This window comes from Anarhichas minor, unplaced genomic scaffold (assembly GCF_050575085.1).
Source record: "Anarhichas minor isolate MPS153535 unplaced genomic scaffold, ASM5057508v1 ptg000071l, whole genome shotgun sequence".
NCBI classification, from domain to species: domain Eukaryota; kingdom Metazoa; phylum Chordata; class Actinopteri; order Perciformes; family Anarhichadidae; genus Anarhichas; species Anarhichas minor.
In genome coordinates, this window is record NW_027466517.1 from 6,953,811 (window position 1) to 6,978,159 (window position 24,349).

Here is a 24,349-nt window from a genome sequence, read left to right on the forward strand (position 1 = left end):
TGTTCTCACTCGTTAATGGATAAGCAGATATTGGCCTGTTTTACTCTCTCTGTTTCTCCTTGTCTTCTTCCTCCTACTCCTTATTTTGCCCCTCTTGTTGTTTCTTTTTTTTTCTTCTTCCTTTTCACTTTATCTTAAACCCCTCCATCATCATTGCACTCCGCCATCCAAATATCACAATCCAAAATGTCACCACTCAGATCAACGGGAAGGTTGGTTTTCTTCACTCTTTACCCTCCCTAAAGCCGAGGCCTGGCAGACTGGAGCCGTGCTGCGCCAGCGTCTCGCTGGGCGCCTCAGGCCCGTCCCGGCCCCTCTCTCAGGACCCCAACCCTCTCAGTGCACCCCCCTTGCTACCCCAACTAACCCCCGTCCCCCACCCCCCACAATATTTGCTGCCTTGCGCCACATCCCATGTTGCTCCATGCAGCTTGTTCCACTGACATTTTGTGAAATGGGCATGTCTTCAATACCAGGGATGTGCTTTTTGTCCAAAAGATGACATTTCCTCACCAGGAAAGAATTACATGGAGGAGGTGACACTGAGATCAAATTGTAGGAAGTAGGAACTGTGTGAGGTGAAATTCTTCTTTTCCACTGCAAATGTTGCAAAGTGAGAGAAGTAATATCCGTAATATTTGACATTAGGGCAAAATGTGTTGTACTTGAGGCCATCTGCGATGCCGAACTGATATCATCAGATAATTAGAACTAGTGATCGCAACATCTGAGTCGTCCTCGCAGCGAGTGGGATGAATGTGCCACTTGCTTAACTAGCCGGTTAGAGCCCTTATTTGTGCTGTTGTCACACACCTCACAGCTTTTGTGATGAAGGAAAACAATCTTTACATAATTCATGCCCACAACATACTGAGTTCAAAGTTTGTGCTCACTTCACAAAATGTCAGTCCCATGATGTCCTCTCTAGCATGCTGATCATGTTCTTATTGTCTCGGCTAATTCAAAGGCATGGCTCGTCACAGCTCTCATCTGCTGTCTGACCATCATTACACTCAGCCGCAGCCTCTGAGCTCAAACTGCTTTTACCAGGCTCTCCTCTTATCTCTGTCTCCTGCAAATCTAGACTCCAAGAGAACGAAATAGCCTCAAACGTGTTTACTGCCTTTTTCCAAGACTCCTACTGCTGGTTCATTAAGAGGAGAGCATCGAGGAGCTCTACCTAACTACTGAGAGAACTGCCGCCCTCGCTGCCCTACTTTGTGTTTGATATGTGGATTTGCAGACTTGTGATGCATCTTTTGTTTGTTTTCTTCTTGTTTCTCTCTGGCTTTCTGTCTGAGGTCAGAGAATGCGTGGAGAAATTCTGCATGAGCGCAAGTCATCTTATATGTAATTTTAAACACTACTCTGGTTGTTGTTACCTGCAACAAGCCACTTTAGTTTTATTGTAGTTCTGGATAAAGTGGCTCTGATTTTGGGAGCTGCAATAGTGGCAGACATGAAAACTAGAGAAGCAAAGAAAGGCAGAAGAGACTGTAAAGGAGAATGAATGGTTTTCATATAGTTTGGGAAAAACAACATACTTTCAATATAAAATGTATTTAGTGTAGCTCTGTGAATTCAAATGTAATCATATCAAATCCAATTAAAGTACAATTTGTTAAAAGAGGATTCTAGGGAGCGCCTGGTAGCCGAGTGGTTACAGTGCACGCCACATAACCGCAACACCCGGGGTTTAGTTTCTTTCTCTCTCTCTCTCTCTCTCTCTCTCTACACTGTCCTCTGTCAAATAAATGCCAAAATTTCCCCAAAAAATGTAGTTGCAGAAGTGTGACCAAATATAAAAATCACCTTTAAACCAAAAACCTCAACTACACTCTTGTAAATATGGATTCCAGAAAGGTTCTTCCTGAGGGGGTTCTACCCAGAACCATTTGCTTCTAAGAACCCTTTTGGAGGGGAAACAACTGTGTGTGACCCATGATGGTTATGGGTTGTTCTCGGTAGAATCCCTGCAGCGGGTTTCTAGATGGAACTCTTGGAATATAAAAGTGTTCTTCCTAGATCCCCTTGGGTGGGTTCTAGATGACACCTTTGGAATACAAAGGGGTTATTGGTAGAACCCCCTGGGTGGGTTCTTGTTAGCACCCTTAGAGGGTGGAAAGGTTTCTTATAGAACCTTCAGAGAGTGTTCTGAGTTGAACCATTACATTAAAAAAGGGTTGTCTAAAGAATCCCTCATAAGAGGTTGTGGATGGAACCTTTCACTGATGGTTCTAGGTATGACCCGTTATGTTGGGTCCGTTATCCAAGAGAGGACTTTTGTCTAAAAGCCTCGTGTCACTTTTTGAGTTGAAGGTGTACTATTTCTACTGTCTTCGTCTAATGAATCAAAAGCCACTCATACAATTCAAGGCTGTGTGCAGTCCTGAGATAGAACCATCCTGTATAAATCACATCCTGTCTGAATATGTTAGTGTGCAACTAATGGACTAAAGCTAAACCTATGCTAGCTGAACTTAACATAGCAGATCATAACTCACTTTGACTTAATTTACCTTAACTCATTTTAATTTCACTTGATTTGTAGTCACACATTCTAATGTAAGTAAGCGTGGCTGTAAAAACAGAACTTAGACAGGACCTTTAAGGGAAACTTCTGCTTTTGTACAACTCCAAACTATAGTCAGTTGTTCTGGAGTTGAACCTGAAGGTTATATTTTCACCCAGAAGCTACAGTGCTGGCTGAATAAAGGCTCATTCATTCTCCTGTCAGCTTCAGCATGGAATGTATCATTCACAGAAAAGGCATACAAGTTCTCAGAATAGGAAGTTACTTTTGTCTCCACTGAGCTACAGTATATTGTATTGTATGTTCTACTTCCTGTGTCTCTTTTACCCAATAAAAGGAAAAGGAAAGGAGCATGATTAAAATGATGTATCGCTCAGTGCAGGGCCACCTCTGGAAATGTTGGCTCAACAACTGCTTTGACACAATGAGCACATCCCTGGCATGGTCCAGGGCCCCTGCAACTCCCGGTGCACTGAGACTCCATTGGCTTAATGCTGTAATTGGATGGTGCACTTATCATCACATTGTCATGGCCATGCTGATCGATGCTTCGGACAGCATGCAGCGACTGGATGTTATGCACAGAAGCACAATCTGTACATCAGCACAGATTTATTCCCACTTCTGCTTTCCAAGCTGAGTTTCTTATCTGAGGGCACCTCATGCTTCTCTGTGCCGCAAGCATCTCGCTGTTCAAGGTCACATTTCAAATGTTGTCTTCTTTTTTCAACAACATGATACTGATTACTTTTTATGAAACATCAGGACTGAAATTGGAAAGCACAATGAATCAGGCGATATGATAATGTTTACATGATGGTGAGTTTTGATGAAACAATGTGGATTATTTATGAAAGGTGAATATTTCATTCAAAGCAAGTTCAACTGGGAGTTAGCTCCTCATGTAGCAACTTACACTGCCTAGAGTGAAGCTGCATCATCTTGCTCCACTTGACTTTGAATGTATCCATGTTGCCTAAATGTTTGTTCTTTAGTGTCGCTTAGAAATAAGTCATTCCCAGAGGTAACAGGGGATTTGGTCCAAACAAGAGCATAAACAAAAAAATATGTAAACACAAATTATATTACATTCAGAACATCATAGAAAAACCGAAATTCCAGGTTGTTACAACAAAAAAATAAATGATCCTTCAAGTTGGGCTTGAAAAGGGAAGATTTGTGAGACAGTCAGCGTTCCTGCGATGCCTATCTGACATCATGTCATAGAGAGTAGCATCCAACACATCGCAACTTATAAAATATACCGTTGCTCGACCAGTGGCTCTACGCTTTAAACTATGACCCTCTACGTACGCTTCTAGCACCAGCTGTAGACACGTGGGAGCGGCTTGTCAATATATGCTCATCACATAGATAGCGTCTTTTCTAAATACACTTCCATGTTCACAGGAAACATACATTTCGGCTCATTACGTGCACACTGTCTTCTAAATAAACTTCCAACGTAGGTTTACTTGATCTTAGTGATGTGTTAGGATTCCGTTTATCAGAAACACGTACAAACGTGAAACAAGTATTGTTAAATATACCGAATGGAAAATGATGCTGTGAGTTGTATTTGATCTGGGAGAAGAAAACCTTCCAGAACAACTTATTATTCTGTGTGTTACACCCACACAGACTGTAGAACCTCAACATAAGGTACCAAGTAGTGATTTCTGACTTGTTATTATGGAAATAAAGGAAAATGATACAATGAACACTAGACTTGAAGTTGAGATGTCATCGGTCCAGTTAAAGACAAAAGCTGCTTTAACTTGCCATTCACAACATTTAGCAATGTGATGTCTATGAATGCTGCAGTAAGGATGCCACTGCCTCTCCACCTGCACTGCTGCATGACGTCCTCAGCAATGCACATGGACGTTTGCTTCCCCACCCATCGTCGCATCTCCTACAACTGCAGCTGTTTCTCTCTTAGGACTTGGCTTCCCAAATCTGGTTCTCTTGCCCCCCCCCCTCCTTCTCCGGCCTCCTTTCTCTGGCATGCCAGTAAAAGATACAAGTTTGTCTGCATTCTAACTCTCAGCTGCTCCTGATGTGCATCTGTTACTACCTAAATGTCATTGTGGCGACTGAGTGACACATTCAGTCTCACCCTGTGTCATCCACCCATCAGGCCATTGTCCAGGCCAACAGGAGCAATAATAACATCATGTGTAACTGCTGACTCAATGAACTATTGTCATGACATTGTGACCGTCTTCCATGTCCTCAGGTAACTTCATGCTTTCTAATTGACTAATATAAGAACATGACGCTTCCCTCCGTGCTGGCCAGCACACTGATACCATCCAGCATCAGGATGTAGTACTAATCATCAACCAGCAAGCATCTCAGTCTTATGTGACTCCAATACATTGGAAGGCCTCATATTCATCTGGCAAGTGCAGATCAATATTTCTATATGAAATTGCTCTCCAGTTGTTAATCAGCATTAGTCTCAATCCCTTGGAATCCCCAAGGAGGAGCTGCATAATGAGGCTGTAGGGGTAGCCTCATTATAGCCTTTATGAGCTAGGATAGAATTATGAAGTGACGGCATGGATGTAAACACGCAACATGACTGGTTGACTGATCTCTAGTTTAGACATCGTTATGCCCCTGGGGGGTGTATTGCTCATGAACCTTGGTTCACTCTTAGCCTAAAATAAATAAACATGAACAGATTCATAATTCAACTTTATTCCATGTTCAAGTGAGAAATAACAAATCTTTGATAGTATCAGTAGTTGTAAACAGTACATTTATTACATTTGACCACAGAGGGTTGGATTTATGCTAATTAAGACTTGTGCATTCTACAGTACATATCATATTTAGAATATATTTAGGATAAATTGAGAATACTTCACAAATGTTGGCTTCACAAACTAGCGGGCCATTCCAGCTCCATACATAACCTCCCATAGTTCATTGTTGCTGAGTTGTCCTTACATTATTCCTGAGAGGATGAACAGTACAAACCACACACTTGTTATTGCACTCGTCACGTAAAACTAAAATGTTTGCTAAAGATTTAGTAGTTCCAATCCAGTACTCAGTACATTCAGTACATTCAGTGGTGATGTAACTGCTGGCCAGCCGAGGCTAACGCATCCTGTCTTAGTTCCCTACTTACTCCCACTTTGCTGTGGTAAGGATATCAACAGGTCATTTATAATGCTATGATGTCTACCAGTAAGATCTCTGACTCTACTGTTTCCATTTACCAACACACACGGAGCTCTGTCACTCCCCTCTTTTGGCATCCAAATTGTAAGTGTTTCTTTTTGCGCCCTTCATCCGGTACATCGACATCAAGATGCAAAGCTTGTTTATAGTCGTCAAAGCCAATCTTACTTTGAAAGGATTCAGCTAAGAGGCAAAGATGGCTGAAACACTTGGCCACATTAGAGACAGGCCACCTGTGTGTGTTGGAAGAGGAATGGGGATATCAAATGTCCAGACCTGGCTTCTGCTGTGCACCTGCTGAAAATCTAATAGCACCAATAGATTCGTGTCCCATATGCTGCCATGCAATAACAGTTTGGCATGAGAGATACAATTCCCCCATGATTTTAGGGGCTAACCTACACTGAACTCTTTTTAGTATTAATATGGCATAATACATGTTAAATATATATTTTTAGCATTCATAAGATATATTTATAGTATTTATTGGCAGTAATGGAATATAATATTCATATCTATGTTTTTATTAGTGTATAGTGTTAGTTTAGAATGAGTCCTTCATATCTACGTAGGGAGCTGGTCCTCTTCACAGTCACTTCATGTTGCAGCGTCATGTTTCTACAGGAGCCCAGAACAAAATGACAAAATGACACAATAAATACAGCATTTTCAAAGTAATTTGTGACTTTTATTAATGTAGTCATATGCTAATTAATTACAGCAGTGAGTTTATAAAGTCAGAATTCTCAGCGTTAAGTAACACGGATTCACTGATCATTGGTATTGATCAATTATGAATCGACCTAGAAAGTTAACATCTTAGCTGTCGGGTTGCAAACATGTGAGTTGACTTTATTGCACCTTAATTAAACGGAGGTCCTCTATCATCAAAGCCACAGTAAAACAATGACCCTAAATGACCCTGCAGTTTGCCCCAAAATCCTCCTCGACAATCTTGTTGCCCCTTTCCAAAGCCCTCTCCCTCCTCGCCTCCTCCTCCTCTTCCACATCATGTTCTCCAGCGCTTCAGCCTCCACAGGACTCCGTCTTAATGCAGCCATCTGCATTTCTGAGGCCGCTGCTCCCCATGCCAGCAGACAATGCTGTTCTTGTACAAGCAGTGCCCAAAGAAAGAAATGCTCTCTCTCCTCCGCCACAGTGACATTCAGCCCATGCATGTACTCCAAAGCTCACTGAATGTTGTCAGTCATTTTTCAACCAACGTACTACTACTTTCCAGTTCTTAACTCCAGCCTCATCACTCCTACATTTTTTTGTTTTTTGTAAGTGAGAGGCCGAGTTATATAATTTGTAACCCCGCTCTTTCCCCTCTGTAGTTAAACCAAGACCAAACCCTTAGAGAAGCCTCTGATCCACATCGTAAGCTCCTCGCACCCGGATTCCAGCCCGCAGCTTAAATCCCACTTCGTGAGTCAGATTTGCGTGACCCTGTGCTCGGCTAAATCAAGAGAGCGACGGCTCCACTTATGCAACACAGCCGCGTCAGCATGTTTAACGCTCACACGGTACTGTCGCGCCAACTCAGACGTGGCGTAATGAGATCAGAGCGCCAAACAAGAGGGCTAACAGTAGGGGTGAGACTCCTTCAGTGTTCTCTCCAGCAGACTAGCAACACGGCAGAATCAAGGTGCGTTTTAATCCCTGTAGGTCCAGCAGGAAACCCCCAGATACTCCAGAGGAATCCAACTTCACGCCTCAGGCACAGGCGCTCAATTTACTCCATTTCCACGTGAACACGGCGAACACTAATTTAATTGTGACATGTAGTAGAGAAGAGCCAGAATAATACCAGGTAATGCCATTTTAACATCATGTGGCTCTGAGAGGGTGAGCCAAACTAATCCGTTGGTCCCAGACTGCAGTAAAGAGTTCCTGCAAGAGGGTTCTCCCCGGTGAGACCGAGATGCTTCAGAAAGGGCATTCAAAAGGTTCAAGGTGTTTATACGAGCATTTCTATTGCCTCTCAACTTGGTGACAGCGAAGCCGGCGGCTTGCAGCTAACGGTGCTACTGCTTGGTTCACACTTGCTGTAGTGACGGGTTAGGGTTAGCTCGCTCCAGAAAATGACGTCGTACCGGCTTTTGGTCGAATGCGAATGTACCGCAAGTTGTCACGGCGCTTTGTCATGAACCTCTACATTTCTGTAGCTAGCTGCCTGGAACTATTAACATGTCTGGGGATTTTACAAAGACGGCCAATTAGTTTTTAAATGCTTTACCAACCATTCATTAATGTGCACTATCAAATAAACCAATAACAAAAAGAAGAGCCGGAGGTCTTAAAAGTCTACATATGAGTCAATATTTTGCCAGCCAAATGAAATGAAGAGGAAATTCCACCTTTGTTTCTTTAGAATGCGTTAAATATGTTGCTTCCTTCTTGACAGTGCTTCTATAAAGAGAAGCTAGTCCAGGAATATGAGATATGACTTTACAGTTAATTACAACTCCTCCTTGGCATTGAGGAAGTTGGTTAGTTGTCTTCTTGCTTCTTCGCAGAATATTTAGTTTCTATGCCCTCTGGTGTTTCTACAAGTACGGCAACAAACAGCGCATTGAGCATCAACACATTTGTGCGCCCCAGGGTGCCACGTGCAAGTAGAAAGAAAGCTGAACAGTGCGAACTACAGCAACAGTGCTATCAGACCAAACAGTGCTTAAGGGGAACCATCGGGTGGGTGCTGCACTTCCACGCCGACAGACGGCGTTATCAGCTGTAACCGCCGTATGAGAGCAGAGCAGAGCGCCGGCCGTGAGCTAACCAGAGGGACACACTCACATGCACTAAAAGCACGAGGGGCCGAGAAGCTCTGATAACAAAACATACACAGGGAGACTTCACTCTCTGATCAGGCAGACATTACTACACTATATCTTCACATAGACAATAGTTGCTTGATGCTATATTAATGCTCTGAATCCTTTAAATTGCACCTTTGAGGGATTATATAAAGTGTCATCCAAACATAGTCGTAGAGGGATGAGACACGGTTAAGATGTGAATTTCATGTCAGTTTGTCCTTGAAGGCGTTCATCGTGTTGCACACAGAAAGTGACGAGTTGTCATGTACTCTACAGCCTGATCATATCCCTGTAGTGTTCTGGTGGGACAACCTGACCCTGAACTATAATTCACTGGAAGACTAGTATTTACCCACTGCCTCAAGTTTAAACCCAGCTTTGGTAAATCAGGTGCTAATTATACACAGATTCCATGTAGAATATGATACCTTTCAATTGTGTAAATCTGTTCGTCTAAAGTATTGCAAGAAGGCTGCGAGACCTTAGCCGTTTTCGCTAGCACTTCATTAGCGGGCAACACGCAGGCTGCTGTGGGCTGTAGCCAACAGCAGAACAATGAGAACCTCTCTGCTTCACTGTGCTCTCTCTCTAACATCACACTTAGCTCCCGCTTATCTCCACGCACAACAGGAGCAACCACAAAACGTCCTCTCCAACTCTGCCAAGCAGAAGCAGGCTGTCACAAAGACATGGGCAGCTGACAAGTGACTGACAGCTTCACAGCTTCTAAGCATGCAACGTGTTCACTAACATCCAGTAAATGTCATTAACAGTCTTTCACCTCAGCTCAGCTCATTTTTCTTCAACGGTAGCACATCACAGTTAAACACTAAGGCGTTACCCGGTCCGTTACGGTATACTGTTCCATTAGGGTTAGGGTAATGTAGCTGTAAAATGCAGAAATGTCTCCACTGCAAGCAATACCAATGAAAGTTAGACATGATCTTAACAAATTGATCTTAAATGAATAAAACCACTGGACCTCTTGAAGGTAGGGTTATAATTGTCTTTTAATATGTTTTAATATTTTTAATATGTTTAAACTCTAGACTTTAGAGGTTAAAAATCGACTTAAACTAACAGTTATGACTATGTAAGCCAAAGGGCAGAATCCAAACTGAAACCGGTTTTATTGAAGCATATTCATCGAGCAGGAACTGCCTCAAATCAATTGGCTTTTTAGAAAAATGACTGTGGGACAGTAAAACTGTTGTTGTTCATGCTCGACCACCCTGAGCAGTTCATGAACACTGGAGCACAGCACAAGCCAGGCCGGTCAAACATGCCTTCAGCCCAGTGGTCCCCCACCACCCCCTCCTCTGTGTCCTCTCACACCCCCTCTCTTTACACCCTGCAGTTCGCCGCGTGCCTCCTCGTTTCTCCATCCCGCCCACCAATCATGAGGTGATGCCCGGCGGCAGCGTCAACCTGACCTGCGTGGCGGTCGGCGCTCCCATGCCTTACGTCAAGTGGATGAGCGGCGAGGTGGAGCTTACCCGGGAGGAGGAGATGCCCATTGGCCGCAACGTCCTGGAGCTCACCAACATCCGGCAGTCTGCCAACTACACCTGCGTGGCCATATCCTCCCTGGGCATGATCGAGACCACGGCCCAGATCACTGTCAAAGGTCAGACGCACTCTGCCGCTGGGAGGGTGGGCTTGTCTGGGTACAAGGTGTAGAGGTGCAGAATTTGCTTGCAGAGAAATAAGATAGGTGCTTATATTTGCTATCATTATTAAATGCTTTCATTGGTGATATGAGAGGTTGCGATGCAACATTTTCAGATTCTGTTCTGGAATTTTAAAGAGTCCGGTTTCTTTTTTAACTTAACTCGATCTGTATGCAAGTCCAGGGCTACCGGTCTGAAAATGAATTCTTGACCATGGGAACAGTATGTGTGACAAAATAAGCTAAACTTATAGAAAACTAGTAAGTGGACCTTTAAGTTTAGATCATTTTGACGCAAGTTTATATTGAAATAGTTAATATTAAGTTTTTAATATATTACACTTTTTATTTTGAAATTAGCAATTTTGCCAGTTATCATATAGAGCGAACTCTAGACTAGAGCATAGTCTTTCATTTACAGAGACCCATCATTCCATCGATGGGTGATGACGGCAAGGACAAAACTTTAACAGGAAGTCACCAGCAGAACCACACCATCTGCCTCGACTGGTTAGGTTGAGAGACAGAGATGCACAGCAACAATGATAATAACAATAACAACTCCACAAATAATAGAGCTTTGTCTTATAATAATATAAAGAGTGGTTGTCGGCATCAAGCACAACCACGGCATGATCCACGGCAACCTGCAAACTCAACACTTCCTCCATGTTTAGATGTTTATTTCACCTATTCTGTTAGTACAACATTCCTGTCCTATGCTCTCAGTTAAAACTAAAACCTCGAACAAAAATACTGCTTTTCATTTGCTTTTTTATTTATATTGCTATTTTATTCCAATCTCGGTGAAGTCATTGCCACTTCGTCCATAGACATTCCACATTAAACGCCTCACACGTACACGCACCTCATGTCTCTCTTTCCAGAGTGGGTTTTCATTGTAATACCTGATGAACCTGATGAAGGTTGTGTGGACTGGGATGTTTAAAAAAACCAAGTATACCAGCAGTAAATGGGCTCAGCTTGTGGTGCTGAAGGAATTCCATGATATTAATATCATTAGGTAATCATATTTAGGCCGTTCAAACACTTGAATTACAGATGGTCTAATAAGTTGAGGTTGCCTCCGCATTGCTGCCAGCCGTAGTTACTCTCAGTCAGTGGCAGTGTGTGGCCTACAGCAGCGGAAACATAAACAGTGATAGCTGTCAGGCCATGGATGATGTCATCTATATGAGCACCTCTGGTTTGATACAGTTTTGTTCGGACACAGATACATGGATATTTAGATATTCAGATGTTGCCTGTTAGCCCTTAATCATGTCAACGATTATGCTGGTTACGATTAAGAAATCCATTTCTACAATATATTCATTTATGTGCATGAATTTGTCTTTTTTTTTGTTGCTCCAAGACACCTGGCGGGCTCCATATGAAATGAATAATAAGTTTTGTTATATCTTGTAAACATTCTGGACAGTAGTGCTCTGCTGTGTGGCTGCAGAATATGTATGTGCACCTCTGATGATCTCCAGCTGCGGTGAAGTAGACTACAGATGGATTTACATGGCATTACACATGCTTGGCAACATGATACATGTGGGGCAGACGGGCTCCTGAATGACAATGAACTAGCAGTGTTGAAGAGCTCCGTGTTCTCAGAGCTTCAGTATGTGTTCCTTCAGAAGGTGACTGGTTCTTTCTGCTCTCTAACAGCCCTGCCCAAGTCGCCCACTTCCCTCATTGTGACAGAAACCACGGCCACAAGTGTCACCCTAACCTGGGACTCTGGCAACCCTGAACCGGTGTCCTACTACGTGATCCAGTACCACGCCAAACTGTCTGACAATGGCTTCCAGGAAATAGACGGAGTGGCCACCACCCGGTACAGCATCGGTGGCCTCAGCCCCTTCTCGGAATACGAGTTCCGCGTCATGGCCGTCAACAACGTCGGCCGGGGGCCTCCCAGCGCCGTCGTGGACACCCGCACGAGCGAGCAGGCCCCCTCCTCGCCTCCTCTTCACATCCAGGCGCGCATGCTGAGCTCCAGCACCATGCTGGTCCAGTGGGAGCCTCCGGAGGAGCCCAATGGCCAGATCAGGGGATACCGGGTCTACTACAGCTCCGATCATGACGCCCCGCTCAGCGCCTGGCAAAAACACAACACAGATGACAGCCAGCTCACCACCATCTCGGGCCTCACCGCGGATATCACATACAGCCTGAGGGTGCTGGGCTTCACCTCCGTGGGAGACGGGCCTCCCTCTGATGTTCTGCAGATCAAGACCCAGCAGGGAGGTGCGAACACACTCACTCGTCACATTGCATTTCAAGCGGCGTGCCGCTGGCTCCCATTCTTTTCACAACAGAAGTATTGCCAGTAAGAAGATAATAATTATGAATTTACTTCAGTTAAAGTAGCAATTCCACAGTGTAAAAATACTTAAAATGCTTTTTTGTTGTCGCTTTGGAATAAGCTGCAAACACAACATTGGTTATTAGCCTCATGGTTATTAGCATAAGTCTGTGTTGACCTGATGAGGCAGTGTAACTCCAGCTTTAGCTGTGTCCCAGTTCAATAGCTATACAATCATTGTGAGCAAGATTTGAGTTTTCAATGTTTTCACATTACAAAAGTGGCAGAAGAAAGTTCACTCAGAACAGTGTACACTAACACACTTGCACAATGCACAATGAGAGGCAACTCATAGCTTCAAGCACAGATAACAGTAGGACTACTGTTGTTGGATGATTTATCATCCCAGAAATATGTGCGATAAACACTGTAATTGTCATTTTAAGAGCATTTCATATAGAAAAGCATAATAAAGTAGGTGCACCCTTTTAAACAGCAATGCACTTTGAATTCTATATATTATATATATTCAGTATATTCAGACATTGGAATTGGAACGTGAAAGAAATATTTCAATATTGTAAATAAGTAAAACAAATCAAACCAAACAACCAAAATAAAAAATAAAAAGTACTCTTGGCATCTGAGGACAAAAATATGCACACATGGAACATATGTCCTTGCAATGGAAGGGGAAACTCTGACACAATGTTGGCAAAAATGAACAAGCCGATGACGACAACAATATGAAGGTAATGTCAATATATCTTACAATAATAATAATACAGTAATGTCTTTATATTGCACGATAAGACGAGAAGGTAAAAGAAATATCGAGGGCATGGCCATACATCATACAATAAGTTGATACGTTGTGTTTTAAGTTGTTAACTTAAAAAATGTCATGTTGCATGATGAGTCGATAACTTAAAAATGATAGAGGTCATGTCCATATATCGTACAATAAATCGTTTACTTAAACACATATATAGACGTCATCGTATGATAAGTTGATGATGTAAAGATGATCGTAGGATAAGTCAATATTATAGATATGGTCCAGGCTACGTCCATATATCATACAACAAGTAGATAACGTAAAGATGATCAAAGTCATTTCCATATATAATACTATAAGTTATAAGCAGTAATAGGGTAAAGAATGGGTTGGGTTTATATTGCAGAGTCTCAGTATGATTGACTTTACCTGCAGAGGTATTTCTTTGTCGATTGATGACATGCTGTCACAAATAGTGTAGTTTAGACTTAATAAACTTGGTCATTGCACCTCTGGTGCTCGATCTTTTAGAAACACCAACACCGACAAAACCAGCAGAAGGACATAACCGACAGTCATCTGCACTGCTGCATGTAGCACCTCTAACATACTGGAAGTGTCGTGCAATTAGAGCGCTGCGTTGTGTAGATTGATGCCTGACTGTTTGCATCCCGCTGCACCAGTGTGTCTGTGGAGTGGAAGTTATTGGTAGCATACAGTGTCTGGGGTAAATGTAGCCACACTGTGTTTAACTCACATCGTTTGTGAAACTGCAGAAAAACAGAGCTTTAATGTGAAACATTAGTCCGTCAGATATCCACCAGCTGGGATGAGCACAGTGGGGTCATTGATGTGCAGGATACTCAGGAGCATACAGTATGAGTGTGTGTACTATGAACTTCTCACACACTTCATCCTCAAGGACAAAGTAGAGGAATAATAATAGTATTTCATTCACAGAGAGCCCGTTTCCATGTTCTCCACTCGCTCTGCTTGGCTGGAAGAAACATGACACAAACAGCAGAGCTGCAATGGAAGATAAAGCCACCCAAATTCAGCTGACCCACTTTATTTATTTTTGGAATAGAGTTCAGCACCCTACCAGGCTGACATAAATCATGTTGACTTAAATGCAGATTACAAAGTCTGGTAACTAGTATCACACTGAGAAGGATGGGCTTGTTTTTATGAGCACATCGCTGCGATTAATGTACAATTTTCCCAAGTTGTGGCATCTATTATGTTTCTGTCTACTTCATGGTATAATCTGGAGCAATGAGCCGTTTTCCTGAGCTAGGGCGAAGAATCACTGGTTTATGATTTGCTACTTTTATAGGAGCCTCCAAAGCAACGCATGCAGGACAATCTCTTCAAGCATTTGTTTCTGTAAAGAAATAACAGAACACAGTGGCTTCCTCACTGATCGTGAAGACTCTTCTTTAATGAGGGGATGCTCCTGTCACTTCTTCTTCTCATGGTACTGATTCTAAAATACACCACATGTGATATGTTATTACAGTTAGATACAGGTTAGTTGATGGCAGCCATCTGATCGTTCTTATCTTTAACAGTTACCTCTCAGGACTTTACACAACCTGGCAGGTATTGGGGTCAAAGTTGTCCCAGTGTAACCCTAACATTACACTCGGAATGACTTAGGCTTCAAAACACAATGTACTTGTAAACAGACTGGTCTCACTCCCTAACAGACTAACTCCACTGTAAACGCATCTGAGTGACTTGTAGATGCTCAATGCAACAGATGGAGTATAAAGCAGCGGTGGACTCATGCTGGCAGGGGCAAAAACAAAGGAAGAAAAATATGTTTTCTAGCATGCAGTGCAGCCTATATGGCACTGCATCATGTTTTCTCCATTTGAGGGCATCCAAGAGGACACTTAATCATGTTTACTCCACCAGAAGATCACGCTAAAGGCACTTCACCCTGTTCTCTCCACTGGAAGGGCATCCGAGAGGGCACTATATCATATCTTCTTCTGGAAGGGCATCCGAGAGGGCACTATATCATATCTTCTTCTGGAAGGGCATCCGAGAGGGCACTATATCATATCTTCTTCTGGAAGGGCACTCTAGAGGGCACTTTTCTGCATTTCTTTTGAACCTTGAGGCACCAAGGCCCCCCCCCGCCAGCAACGTTATAATTTTAAGCTAAACTATGATGTTTTTTTCAACCCTAACCAAGTAGTATTGTTGCATTAACCTAACGACTTCACAACGTTAACCACGCGCCTTCCATGACACTATGCAAAAGCCTTCCCAAGCAACAAAATATGACGAGTAGGGATGAGATCACATTGCAATAAAAGTGGGCGGGGTGTAGGTTTTCCCACAGTTGGAACAAAATCCAAAGGAGAGTGGGGAGATGTCAATCAAACACAGTGTGCACACACCCATACCGCCTTTATGAGAGCTCTACCAGTGTACAGTGTAGGGGCTTTAAAGCGGCATTAACTGAGCTTTCAGTTACTTTGGGGCAGTGGAACAAAACACAACACTGACAGAAGCCATTCTCAGATCAGTTGTAATGGCTGCTGCTATCTTGTCTCACCTCAGCTCCACCGTACGGAGCCATAAACTGAGAAAGATGGCAGCAAGTATTAAAGCCACGAGCAAGCTTCAAACAGCCAGAAAAACACCGGTCTCGCTGAAATGATGGTTATTTGGAGAAGCTGTGGCCCCAATATTAGCATAGCACACCTCAGTAAATTCCTGCCACTCACGGACATGAGACACTTTCTGGATCTAAAATCACCTCAGAGGATTTGAAGGTGATGACGTCCTTTATACTTCCTCAGTTTTGATGCTGCTCTGAATACTGATGAGTATTGACTGCAGCGTCGCCCGGCCTCCCACTTCACCTCCTGACTCCCTTACTTTGTGTTTCCTCCTCTGAATGCACCCTTTCACCGTCTCTGTCTCCGTTCCTGTCTTTCACTCTCTCCATGTCTTTGTTTCGGCCTCCAGTTCCAGCTCAGCCGTCTGGTTTTGAGGCTGAGGCCGAGCTGGACTCACGCATCATGCTGTCATGGCTTTGGCCTGTCCAGGATCCAATAATTGGCTTTGAACTGCTCTACTGGGAGGAGAACAATCCCACAAACAAGGTATATACCACCTCAAAATATGACTCTTCCAATGAGGTAGATTGATGGGATTTTACCCTAAAATGTGTTGAAAACCTTTTTGTTGTGTGTGTTTCTTTATTTCTTTCATTGTATTCATTCTTATGTGGCCACCTAACACATTGTTTGTTAGTAATTGACAATTTCAAACTACAACCCTTTTTGCTCTATTTCCATTTGTTATAGTTTGACCTTTATTTCCCACAAACGTAGCATCGAATCAACAACGGCATCAGTTCCTTCTGATTTGATTTATCTCAGCGAAGCATGTGAGAAGATGCTAGTGAGTTGGTGTGTTGGTTTTGTTCCTGAATTCTGGGACTGTCAGATGAAGCCCCAGATTGTAATAGTGTATCCAGTAGTTAACAGGGGGGTCAGTTGTGTGCGTATGGACCGGGGCCTTCATGATCTCATGGTCTCTCCACAGCATCATGCCACTTTCGACCCAGCAGGCTCCTATGCAGTTGATGGTCTGAAGCCAGACACAATCTACATGTTTTCCCTGGCTGCAAAATCTGAGATGGGTTTAGGAGTCTTTACGCAGCCTATTGAGGCCAGGACTGCCCAATCCAGTAAGTACTCCAGCCTTCTACTGTCACTCTGGTTCTGCTTATTTGGTCCCGACAAAAAGGAAATGTAACGATTCATTGTTGCTAGTACTAGTTCTAGTAGGTTTTATTAAGTGAACCAAATAGCAACAAACCAAGAGCAGTAAACATGAAGTCATATCGGCTGACAGGTGAGTCACTGGACTGCATTGGTGATGTCATCCTGCATCATCAGCGCCACATGGACACCATGCGGAATCCAATTCAGGTGGCTGACAGCAGGTCATGCTGCACTTTAATGTAGGATTGTCGTACTTTGTGTGTGTGTGTGTGTGTGGGTGTGTGTGTGTGTGTGAGACCCACCCCTCTCTCTCCTGCTAACTTCCCAGCTGTGAGCAGCATCTGACGCTACCACGTGTAAATTAAATTGTAAGTTATTTGCTTTTAGTATTATTTGTGGCCTGTGTTGACAGCCGGATTGATTCAATTAGCAACGTGTCTGTTCTGTCAGACACGCATGAAACAGACACTCTTTTGTAGAAGAAGACAACATTGTATCATAGTATTGTGCGTTTAAAGTCTTGTAATGCGGGAACACACATTAGATAATGTGTGTCGTGGTTTAGACTTCACCCAATTTGGCATTTACAGCACAATGAATGCAATGAATAGACACATACATAGATGTATTCAGTGTGTCGCTGTTTCACCTCATGCACAGTAGGTCTGACACATTTCAGTCACTCAGGCTAGAGATGGCAACATATTCTCTCTTACCCTAAAAACAGAATGGACCCCAAGTAATGAACTTTGCTCTCTCTTTGACTATTTCCCCAACATGACACGTGCTGAGTCCGTATGAGTGTAACAATGACGTCGGAGCAGAAATAAATTACACTCCCTCTTCAGGTTGTACGGGGTCATTTCTCAACACACAAAATTTGGTTTGGGGACCAAATTTATTGAAAAAGATCTCAGTATTTATTTCCAAATAAATATCTTACCAGATAATCTGCTATTATCTGCTATTTGTTGGCGTTTAGCCATCAAAAACAACATTTTCAGTACAGTCAAAAAACGTACATAAATAGCACAAAATATAAATATACATTACATTTATAGAACCACAATAACACAAAATCAGATGTATTCTAGCATTTTGTTACTGTTTTTGCTACGCTACAAACATGCGGTGAAGCCTAGAGAAAGCAAGAGAATACAGCTCAAAGTTCCTGCATAATTGAAAATCGTTCAGTTATTGCGGAGACACAAGGACCATTATTCTGGCCAACCAATGCGGTGTTGGACGACAATCTGGTCATACGGCCCAGGCCAGGTGGAGCTTAGCTTTGTAACACTGACTCCCAACTCAACCTGCTGTTCTAAACCAGCCTGAGCTGTGTGCTCACACTATTCTAGCACCACACCAGCCGTGTTATTGCAGTTTCAAGCTCGCAAAAATGTAATTACCAGCGCAGCATTAATTATGTGAAGTCATGCTTGATTTTGCTGAACATGCAACTCAATTACAAAGTTCAAGCACCAAGGCGACAACAAAAGAAAATGTCAGGAATGTTTTTTGTCAGGCGTAAAATCCGTTGCTTCCCAGGATCCATCATTCATAGGCACGCTAGTACTGCTTGATATTTCTATATTTTTCTGCTTTCTGCTGCCCTTGCGTAACAAATCACCAGGCGTTGCACACTGCTTATTTTGACAAATAGTCTAATAAAGGCGGCGAGTCGATACATACCGCATATTATGATGTAAGACCGAGGAAACACAAAAACGCTGCTGCACGGAGAGACAGCTTTCATCACTGTCATGTTTCTTCGAAATGATAGTTCATCATGTGAAACACGGCAACCGGTGTTGCCGATGTGCAGGAATGTCCCACACTGACACTAATGCTCCTGAACACCTTTCATTCAGAGCTTGACTGCATAGCTAGCGATGGATCTGTGCCTCTCTGGCATGCTGGGAGATGTGGAATTGAACCTGCAGTATTTATGACAGTTCCCAGAAGGAATCTAAGCCCTCTCTCCTGTTTTTACCTGTCAGGAGAGAAATCCCTGCGCCAGCAGTCACGCCGCAGACAAACGAGTTTAGTCACTCTGATTTTCAGTCTGCCATCACTCCTCTGGCAGCCAAACCCACCCGAGTCAGGAAACTTGCTAACATGTGTAAAGACCCTCACCACCGCTGTCACTTACTGCTTGTCTCACTGCCTCCATCTTTTCATCTATCTGCCATCTTTGTTCTGATTGTTTACAGTATATATATATTAGTGCTGGGCAACGATTAAAAGTTTTAATCGCATGATCTTTTTGTGATTAATCGCATTGTTATGGCAAAGTTCAATAATGAATTCAAAAGTAGTGTATTGCGCACTTTTATTTTGAAAGTACTGCTATATGAACAAAAGGTCAATAACATTTTGGTTTGTTTATGCTTTACCAACAATGACCCAAATTTGCCGTCTAACCTTTTCCGTGTGGGTTAGATTCATACGTTTTTGTCCAAATCCTAATTCCTTTTCTCTCACAGCTTCTTCACCAAGTTTTGGTATTTTTTCATAACCCTGTTTCGGGCGGCGGTGCATCTCCCACTTGTGGATCTCTGTCTCTCTGATCTATTCCACCCCCTGCATGGATGTATCCAAAGGTGCTCGTACGTGTGATGGAATTACGTCTGTTCTTTTGCGTCTCATCACAAGCGCCTCTGCTGCGGGGCGAACAAACCAGCCTCCAACACTGTTCAAACAGTAGGCTCGCTGGGTCCACACGCTCTGCTGGGGCTGCCAAACCACAGGCCAGCCCGATAACGGTCCCCTGTGTTATCTCTCCCACCTGCTCCACACTCATCTCAACTGTTGGTTTTGCTGCTGTACTTGATTGAATTCTGCTCTTGTGTTTCATTGTGCATACATGCATTCATCTGTAGTGTGCATGTTTTACTTTTCAGTTGGCGACACTTCACACTGTGTTGGTAATGTGTTCACGTGTTGTTTCACAGGAAGGTAGCTAGAGTGTGAAGTTTCGCCCTGGTTTATGTCTGCCCTCTGGACTGTGAGGATGAAAACACAAGTTATAAATAAAATATGTTTAAAATGTATTTCAAGACAACAATTAAGCATTCGGTTTCAACCACATCTTCTAAAAACAAAACAAAAACATTTATGTTTTTCCTCATTAAAAAACTATTCTGGTTTATTTCTATAGTCCTATTGTCATAAGTTTAGTCACTGGTGTAATTGCTTATGATACCATTGCATTCACTAATGTTTCTGAGATCTGCTAAAAAAGGTCTGATGGCTACTGTACTCACTGTAGTCTGACTCTTTAGAGAGGGGTCATAACCAACATGTCAGATGTGGAACCTGGATCACTTAACTGCTCGCTTCTTGCCGCATTGAACTTATCTTGCTGCATTCCCAGATCTCAGCATTTGGCGTATCATAACTGAAGAAAGATGATGGACAAAACAACAAAAATAAGACTACAGTTGAGATTAACTGTTTTTTTTAAATAATTTTAACCAAACGACACCTGGAACTGCGAACCCAAGTCTCTTGTGTCAAAATCCTAAACTTTGCAAACAACCCCAAACCCCTCCATACACTCCTAGAAATAATGGTTCCAAATGAATTCTTACTGAAGGGCTGAGGTTCTACCCAAAACCATGTGCTTCTGAAAAATGTTTTTTTCACAGGTTCTTTGTAAGACTAAAGGTTCCATCAACAACCATTTTCATCCAAAGAACCCTCTTCTCAATAAAGAGTTTGTTACTAGGATTGATAAAAGCCCAGAAGCCCCGAAAAAACTGGAATTGGAAAACCATGATTGTTGTGAGTTGCACTGCACCACATCAGCCCGGCCATTTAGGGCTCTATTGAAAGCCTTGGAATATGAAATGGTTCTTGGCTGAACCTCCTGGTTGGGTTATAGATGAAACCCTTGGATGATAAATTGGTTCTCAGAAGAACCCCCTGGGAGGGTTCTTGTCAGCAACCTTAGAGGGTGGAAAGCTTCTGAATAGAACCTTCCGAGAGAGTTTTGCGGTGGAATCATAACACCATTGAAGGGTTCTCTGTAGAACCTCTCATGAGGGGTTCTAGGAAGAACCTTTATAAAAGGGTACAAGTAATCTTAAAGGGTTCCCCTAGACAAGTCGAAGAACCCTACATAGTTGAAGATAGCACCTTTACTTCTAAGAGTGTATGACTTCTGTGCAGTATAAAGATTTCACACTTCCTGGATTAGGAAAAAAACACATTGCCATTGGACATTAGACGAGCTGCAATTACGTTTCCTCCAAAATCTAATGATAAAGCAAGATCCTAGCATAAACACAATGTTAAGGACAGACTAGCAAGTTTACATAGTCAAACTGACTTGTCTGTTTCGGTAACATATAGGTAACAGATTATCTCCCAGCAGTCCAGAGGGTCAGTTGCTCTGTCTTCCATTATCCACCCTGCTTGACCATTACCCTCCCTCCTCCCCTCCCATCAGCCCCCTCAGCCCCTCCCCAGGAGGTACGCTTGCTCAGCCTCAGCTCCACCAGCATCAAGGTGAGTTGGGTGGCACCACCCACAGACAGCCGCCACGGGGAGATAGCGCGCTACTCCCTAGCCTACCAAGCACTCACTGGGGAGGATGTGGAGCGCCACCAGGTGTCAGGGATTGGCGCTGATGTCACCAGCTACGTGCTGGAGGATCTGCAGAAGTGGACTGAGTATTTGGTGTGGTTGAGGGCTCACACTGATGTCGGGCCCGGCCCGGAGAGCTCCGCAGCCTGCAGCAGAACCAAGGAAGATGGTATGTTGATGGCATCAAAGGGAACAGCCTAGGGCTCTCTGGAAATACTAACTCTCCAATACTCACTCTTCTCCTTCTGCTGCAGTTCAGTATTGCAAGCTCTCACTGAATGTGTGTTACTTTAAAAAGCAGTGAAATACTTTTACCTAGACACATTAATTAGATTCGTAGCTGGGAAGCTGCCTCCGGGTCCTAGACCCTTGACACATTTCTGATAAATTTGGTTCGGGAACATGCACCTCTGAATCACAGTACCATCGAAACCTATAACAATTGTAAAGCAAGGCAGTTGACAGTAATGCATTCCACATCCTGTGAGGAGCTACTGGCAGCTATGGACTGGCTTAGGTGATTGTGAGACATCTCGGAGAGGCGACTGTTCAATGCTTTGACTGCTAGAACCTGCTAGAACATCAGATCTATCAGAGAATTTTTCTTCATTGAAAGAAGAGCAAAGAACGACACTGAAGGCGTTCCTCCACGGTTAACAATATTTTAACTCTTTTGATTGACAGATGTTTTTTTTACACATTCCTATTCCAGTGAAGGATTTTCAGATAGTTGTGTGTAAGAAAACCTCTGGCGAGTCAGGTTACTGCAGCCCAGGAGTCAAAACTAAAACTAAGGTTTCCAGTGATTGATATGCAAATTAGGTTAGAATACAGTAAAAATGACAATAAACTGCCTTAATTTCAACAAATATTGTTTGATTTTTGTATAATCAAAAAGCGTGTGCCACTACAGTAATTAATAAGGTGCTCAAACCCTGACAATTATCCCTAGTAATTCAGTTCATATGAGATTATTATTCAGCATGTGATTTACATCCAGGACCAACATTCAGTGCCCTTGCAGGAGGTGGTGTAGTGAAGGGAGAGGTGGTGGAGGATCATGTAATGCATCCAACCTTCATGTTACGCAATCCTGCTTTTTATCTTTATTTTAAAGAATTGTTCAAAATCAACATTCCGTCAGGGTTGTATAACCACATCAAATTCAAATTATTGTTGATGTTTTACATGCCAAATCTAGCAATGACATTACCCTTCTGTAATCCAATTTTAAGCCCATTTTGTGATTTGAAGTCACAGCACTTGTTGGTGCAAATTTCTTAACATTTTGTGATTCTGCTTTGTGAGACTTTAGCTGCCGCTGATCTCCTGCCTGCCTCTTTCTTCCAATCTGCCTGTCTTTTTCCCAGCATGATGATGTGGCTTTGCTGGGCTGCTGCCCTGCTGGGCTAAGTGGTCACAACCCAATCGGCAGGAAAAAATGTGGGCCTTGTACGTTTCTGCAAACCTAGGATGTACTTGATGTCAACGTTTTTGCATTCGGTCAAAGTCAAGTGACATAGTATATCAAGTAACCGTTATTAAAAGTTACGCGTTAAAATAACAAGTATATTAAGGAAGAAAGTCCTCCACGGTGGGAGGGGATGTGAATTGGTCAATCAAACAGGACTTTCACTCAGGAGACCGCTGAACTCGTGACTGTAAAAAAGTTTGCCAAGGCTGGTTGTTCTATATTTACTCTGTTATGTTCTCACCGTTTTACGTTATGTTGTTACGTTATTAACTCTTTTTTTCTAACCATAACCAAGCAGTTTGGTTGCCGAAACCAAACCAATTGTTTCACAACGTTATCCACGTGGCATTCTGTGTTTCTGCTAGCGTGATGCGAGGCTGATATGAAACATATTTGAGAATCGTCGACCTGCTATGTATCCCGTGGTGTGCTGAAATGCACAGTGACAATATATTTTCTGCCGACTGGCTGTCTAGAGAGAAGCCTGAGCGGGAACATGACATGTTCTTTCTCTGCTTTCAGTCAGATAAAAGTCAGAATGGCCACTGTGATTCAGTCCGTTGGGAGGTTCTGCCATTCGTAGCACACACCCATTATTACTGTCACTGCTGGAGACAACTCAGAAGCAGAACGCAGCACAGCCCAATGCTCACAGCTATACGACAGACACCATTACATCAAATCCTTACAAGCGGATTCACCTTTTTTTGTGGGTGCACAATTGGCCATATCATGACCAATGAGAGTAAAGAGTAATGGGCTCTTTTGTGAAGCCAGTAGAGGAAGTCAAAGTATCAAAGGCTAAGTCCTGGACAATATCAGGGCGGCTTAGAAAGTATAGCAGCATAGTGTGGAACCTCTCCTCTGTGAAAGCTCACTGTTCTGACCGGCTCAGGCTTCTGACTGCTTTCACATGAACTCCATTTTCCTGAGTCCTTTTTTTCATTTTCCTCATATTAGTCTTACAAATGTCTGGATCCATTTGATTGCCAAGTATTGTGTTTAAATTGTTCGTGAATGAATGGTAATTATGAAAGGAAAATGGAAAGAGAGGGTGATTGTGTGTGTGTGTGTCTGTATATATATATATATATATATATATATATATATATATATATATATATATATATATATATATATATATATATATATATATATATATATATATATATGTATATATGTATATGTATATATATATATATATATATGTATATATATATGT

The 24,349-nt window shown here is 42.7% G+C and overlaps 1 protein-coding gene across 3 annotated transcripts in view; it reads left to right on the forward strand.

Moving 5' to 3' along the window:
* Positions 1–24,349, forward strand: part of ptprfa (protein tyrosine phosphatase receptor type Fa) — a 227,574-nt gene that overhangs the window by 65,566 nt on the left and 137,659 nt on the right. For all 3 annotated transcript variants that reach the window (XM_076079290.1, XM_076079291.1, XM_076079293.1), the window contains exons 5-9: positions 9,908–10,177; positions 11,897–12,478; positions 16,300–16,436; positions 16,882–17,026; positions 21,517–21,822. In XM_076079290.1, coding sequence (XP_075935405.1) covers positions 9,908–10,177; positions 11,897–12,478; positions 16,300–16,436; positions 16,882–17,026; positions 21,517–21,822 — 1,440 coding nt within the window. The remainder of the gene's footprint in view (positions 1–9,907; positions 10,178–11,896; positions 12,479–16,299; positions 16,437–16,881; positions 17,027–21,516; positions 21,823–24,349) is intronic.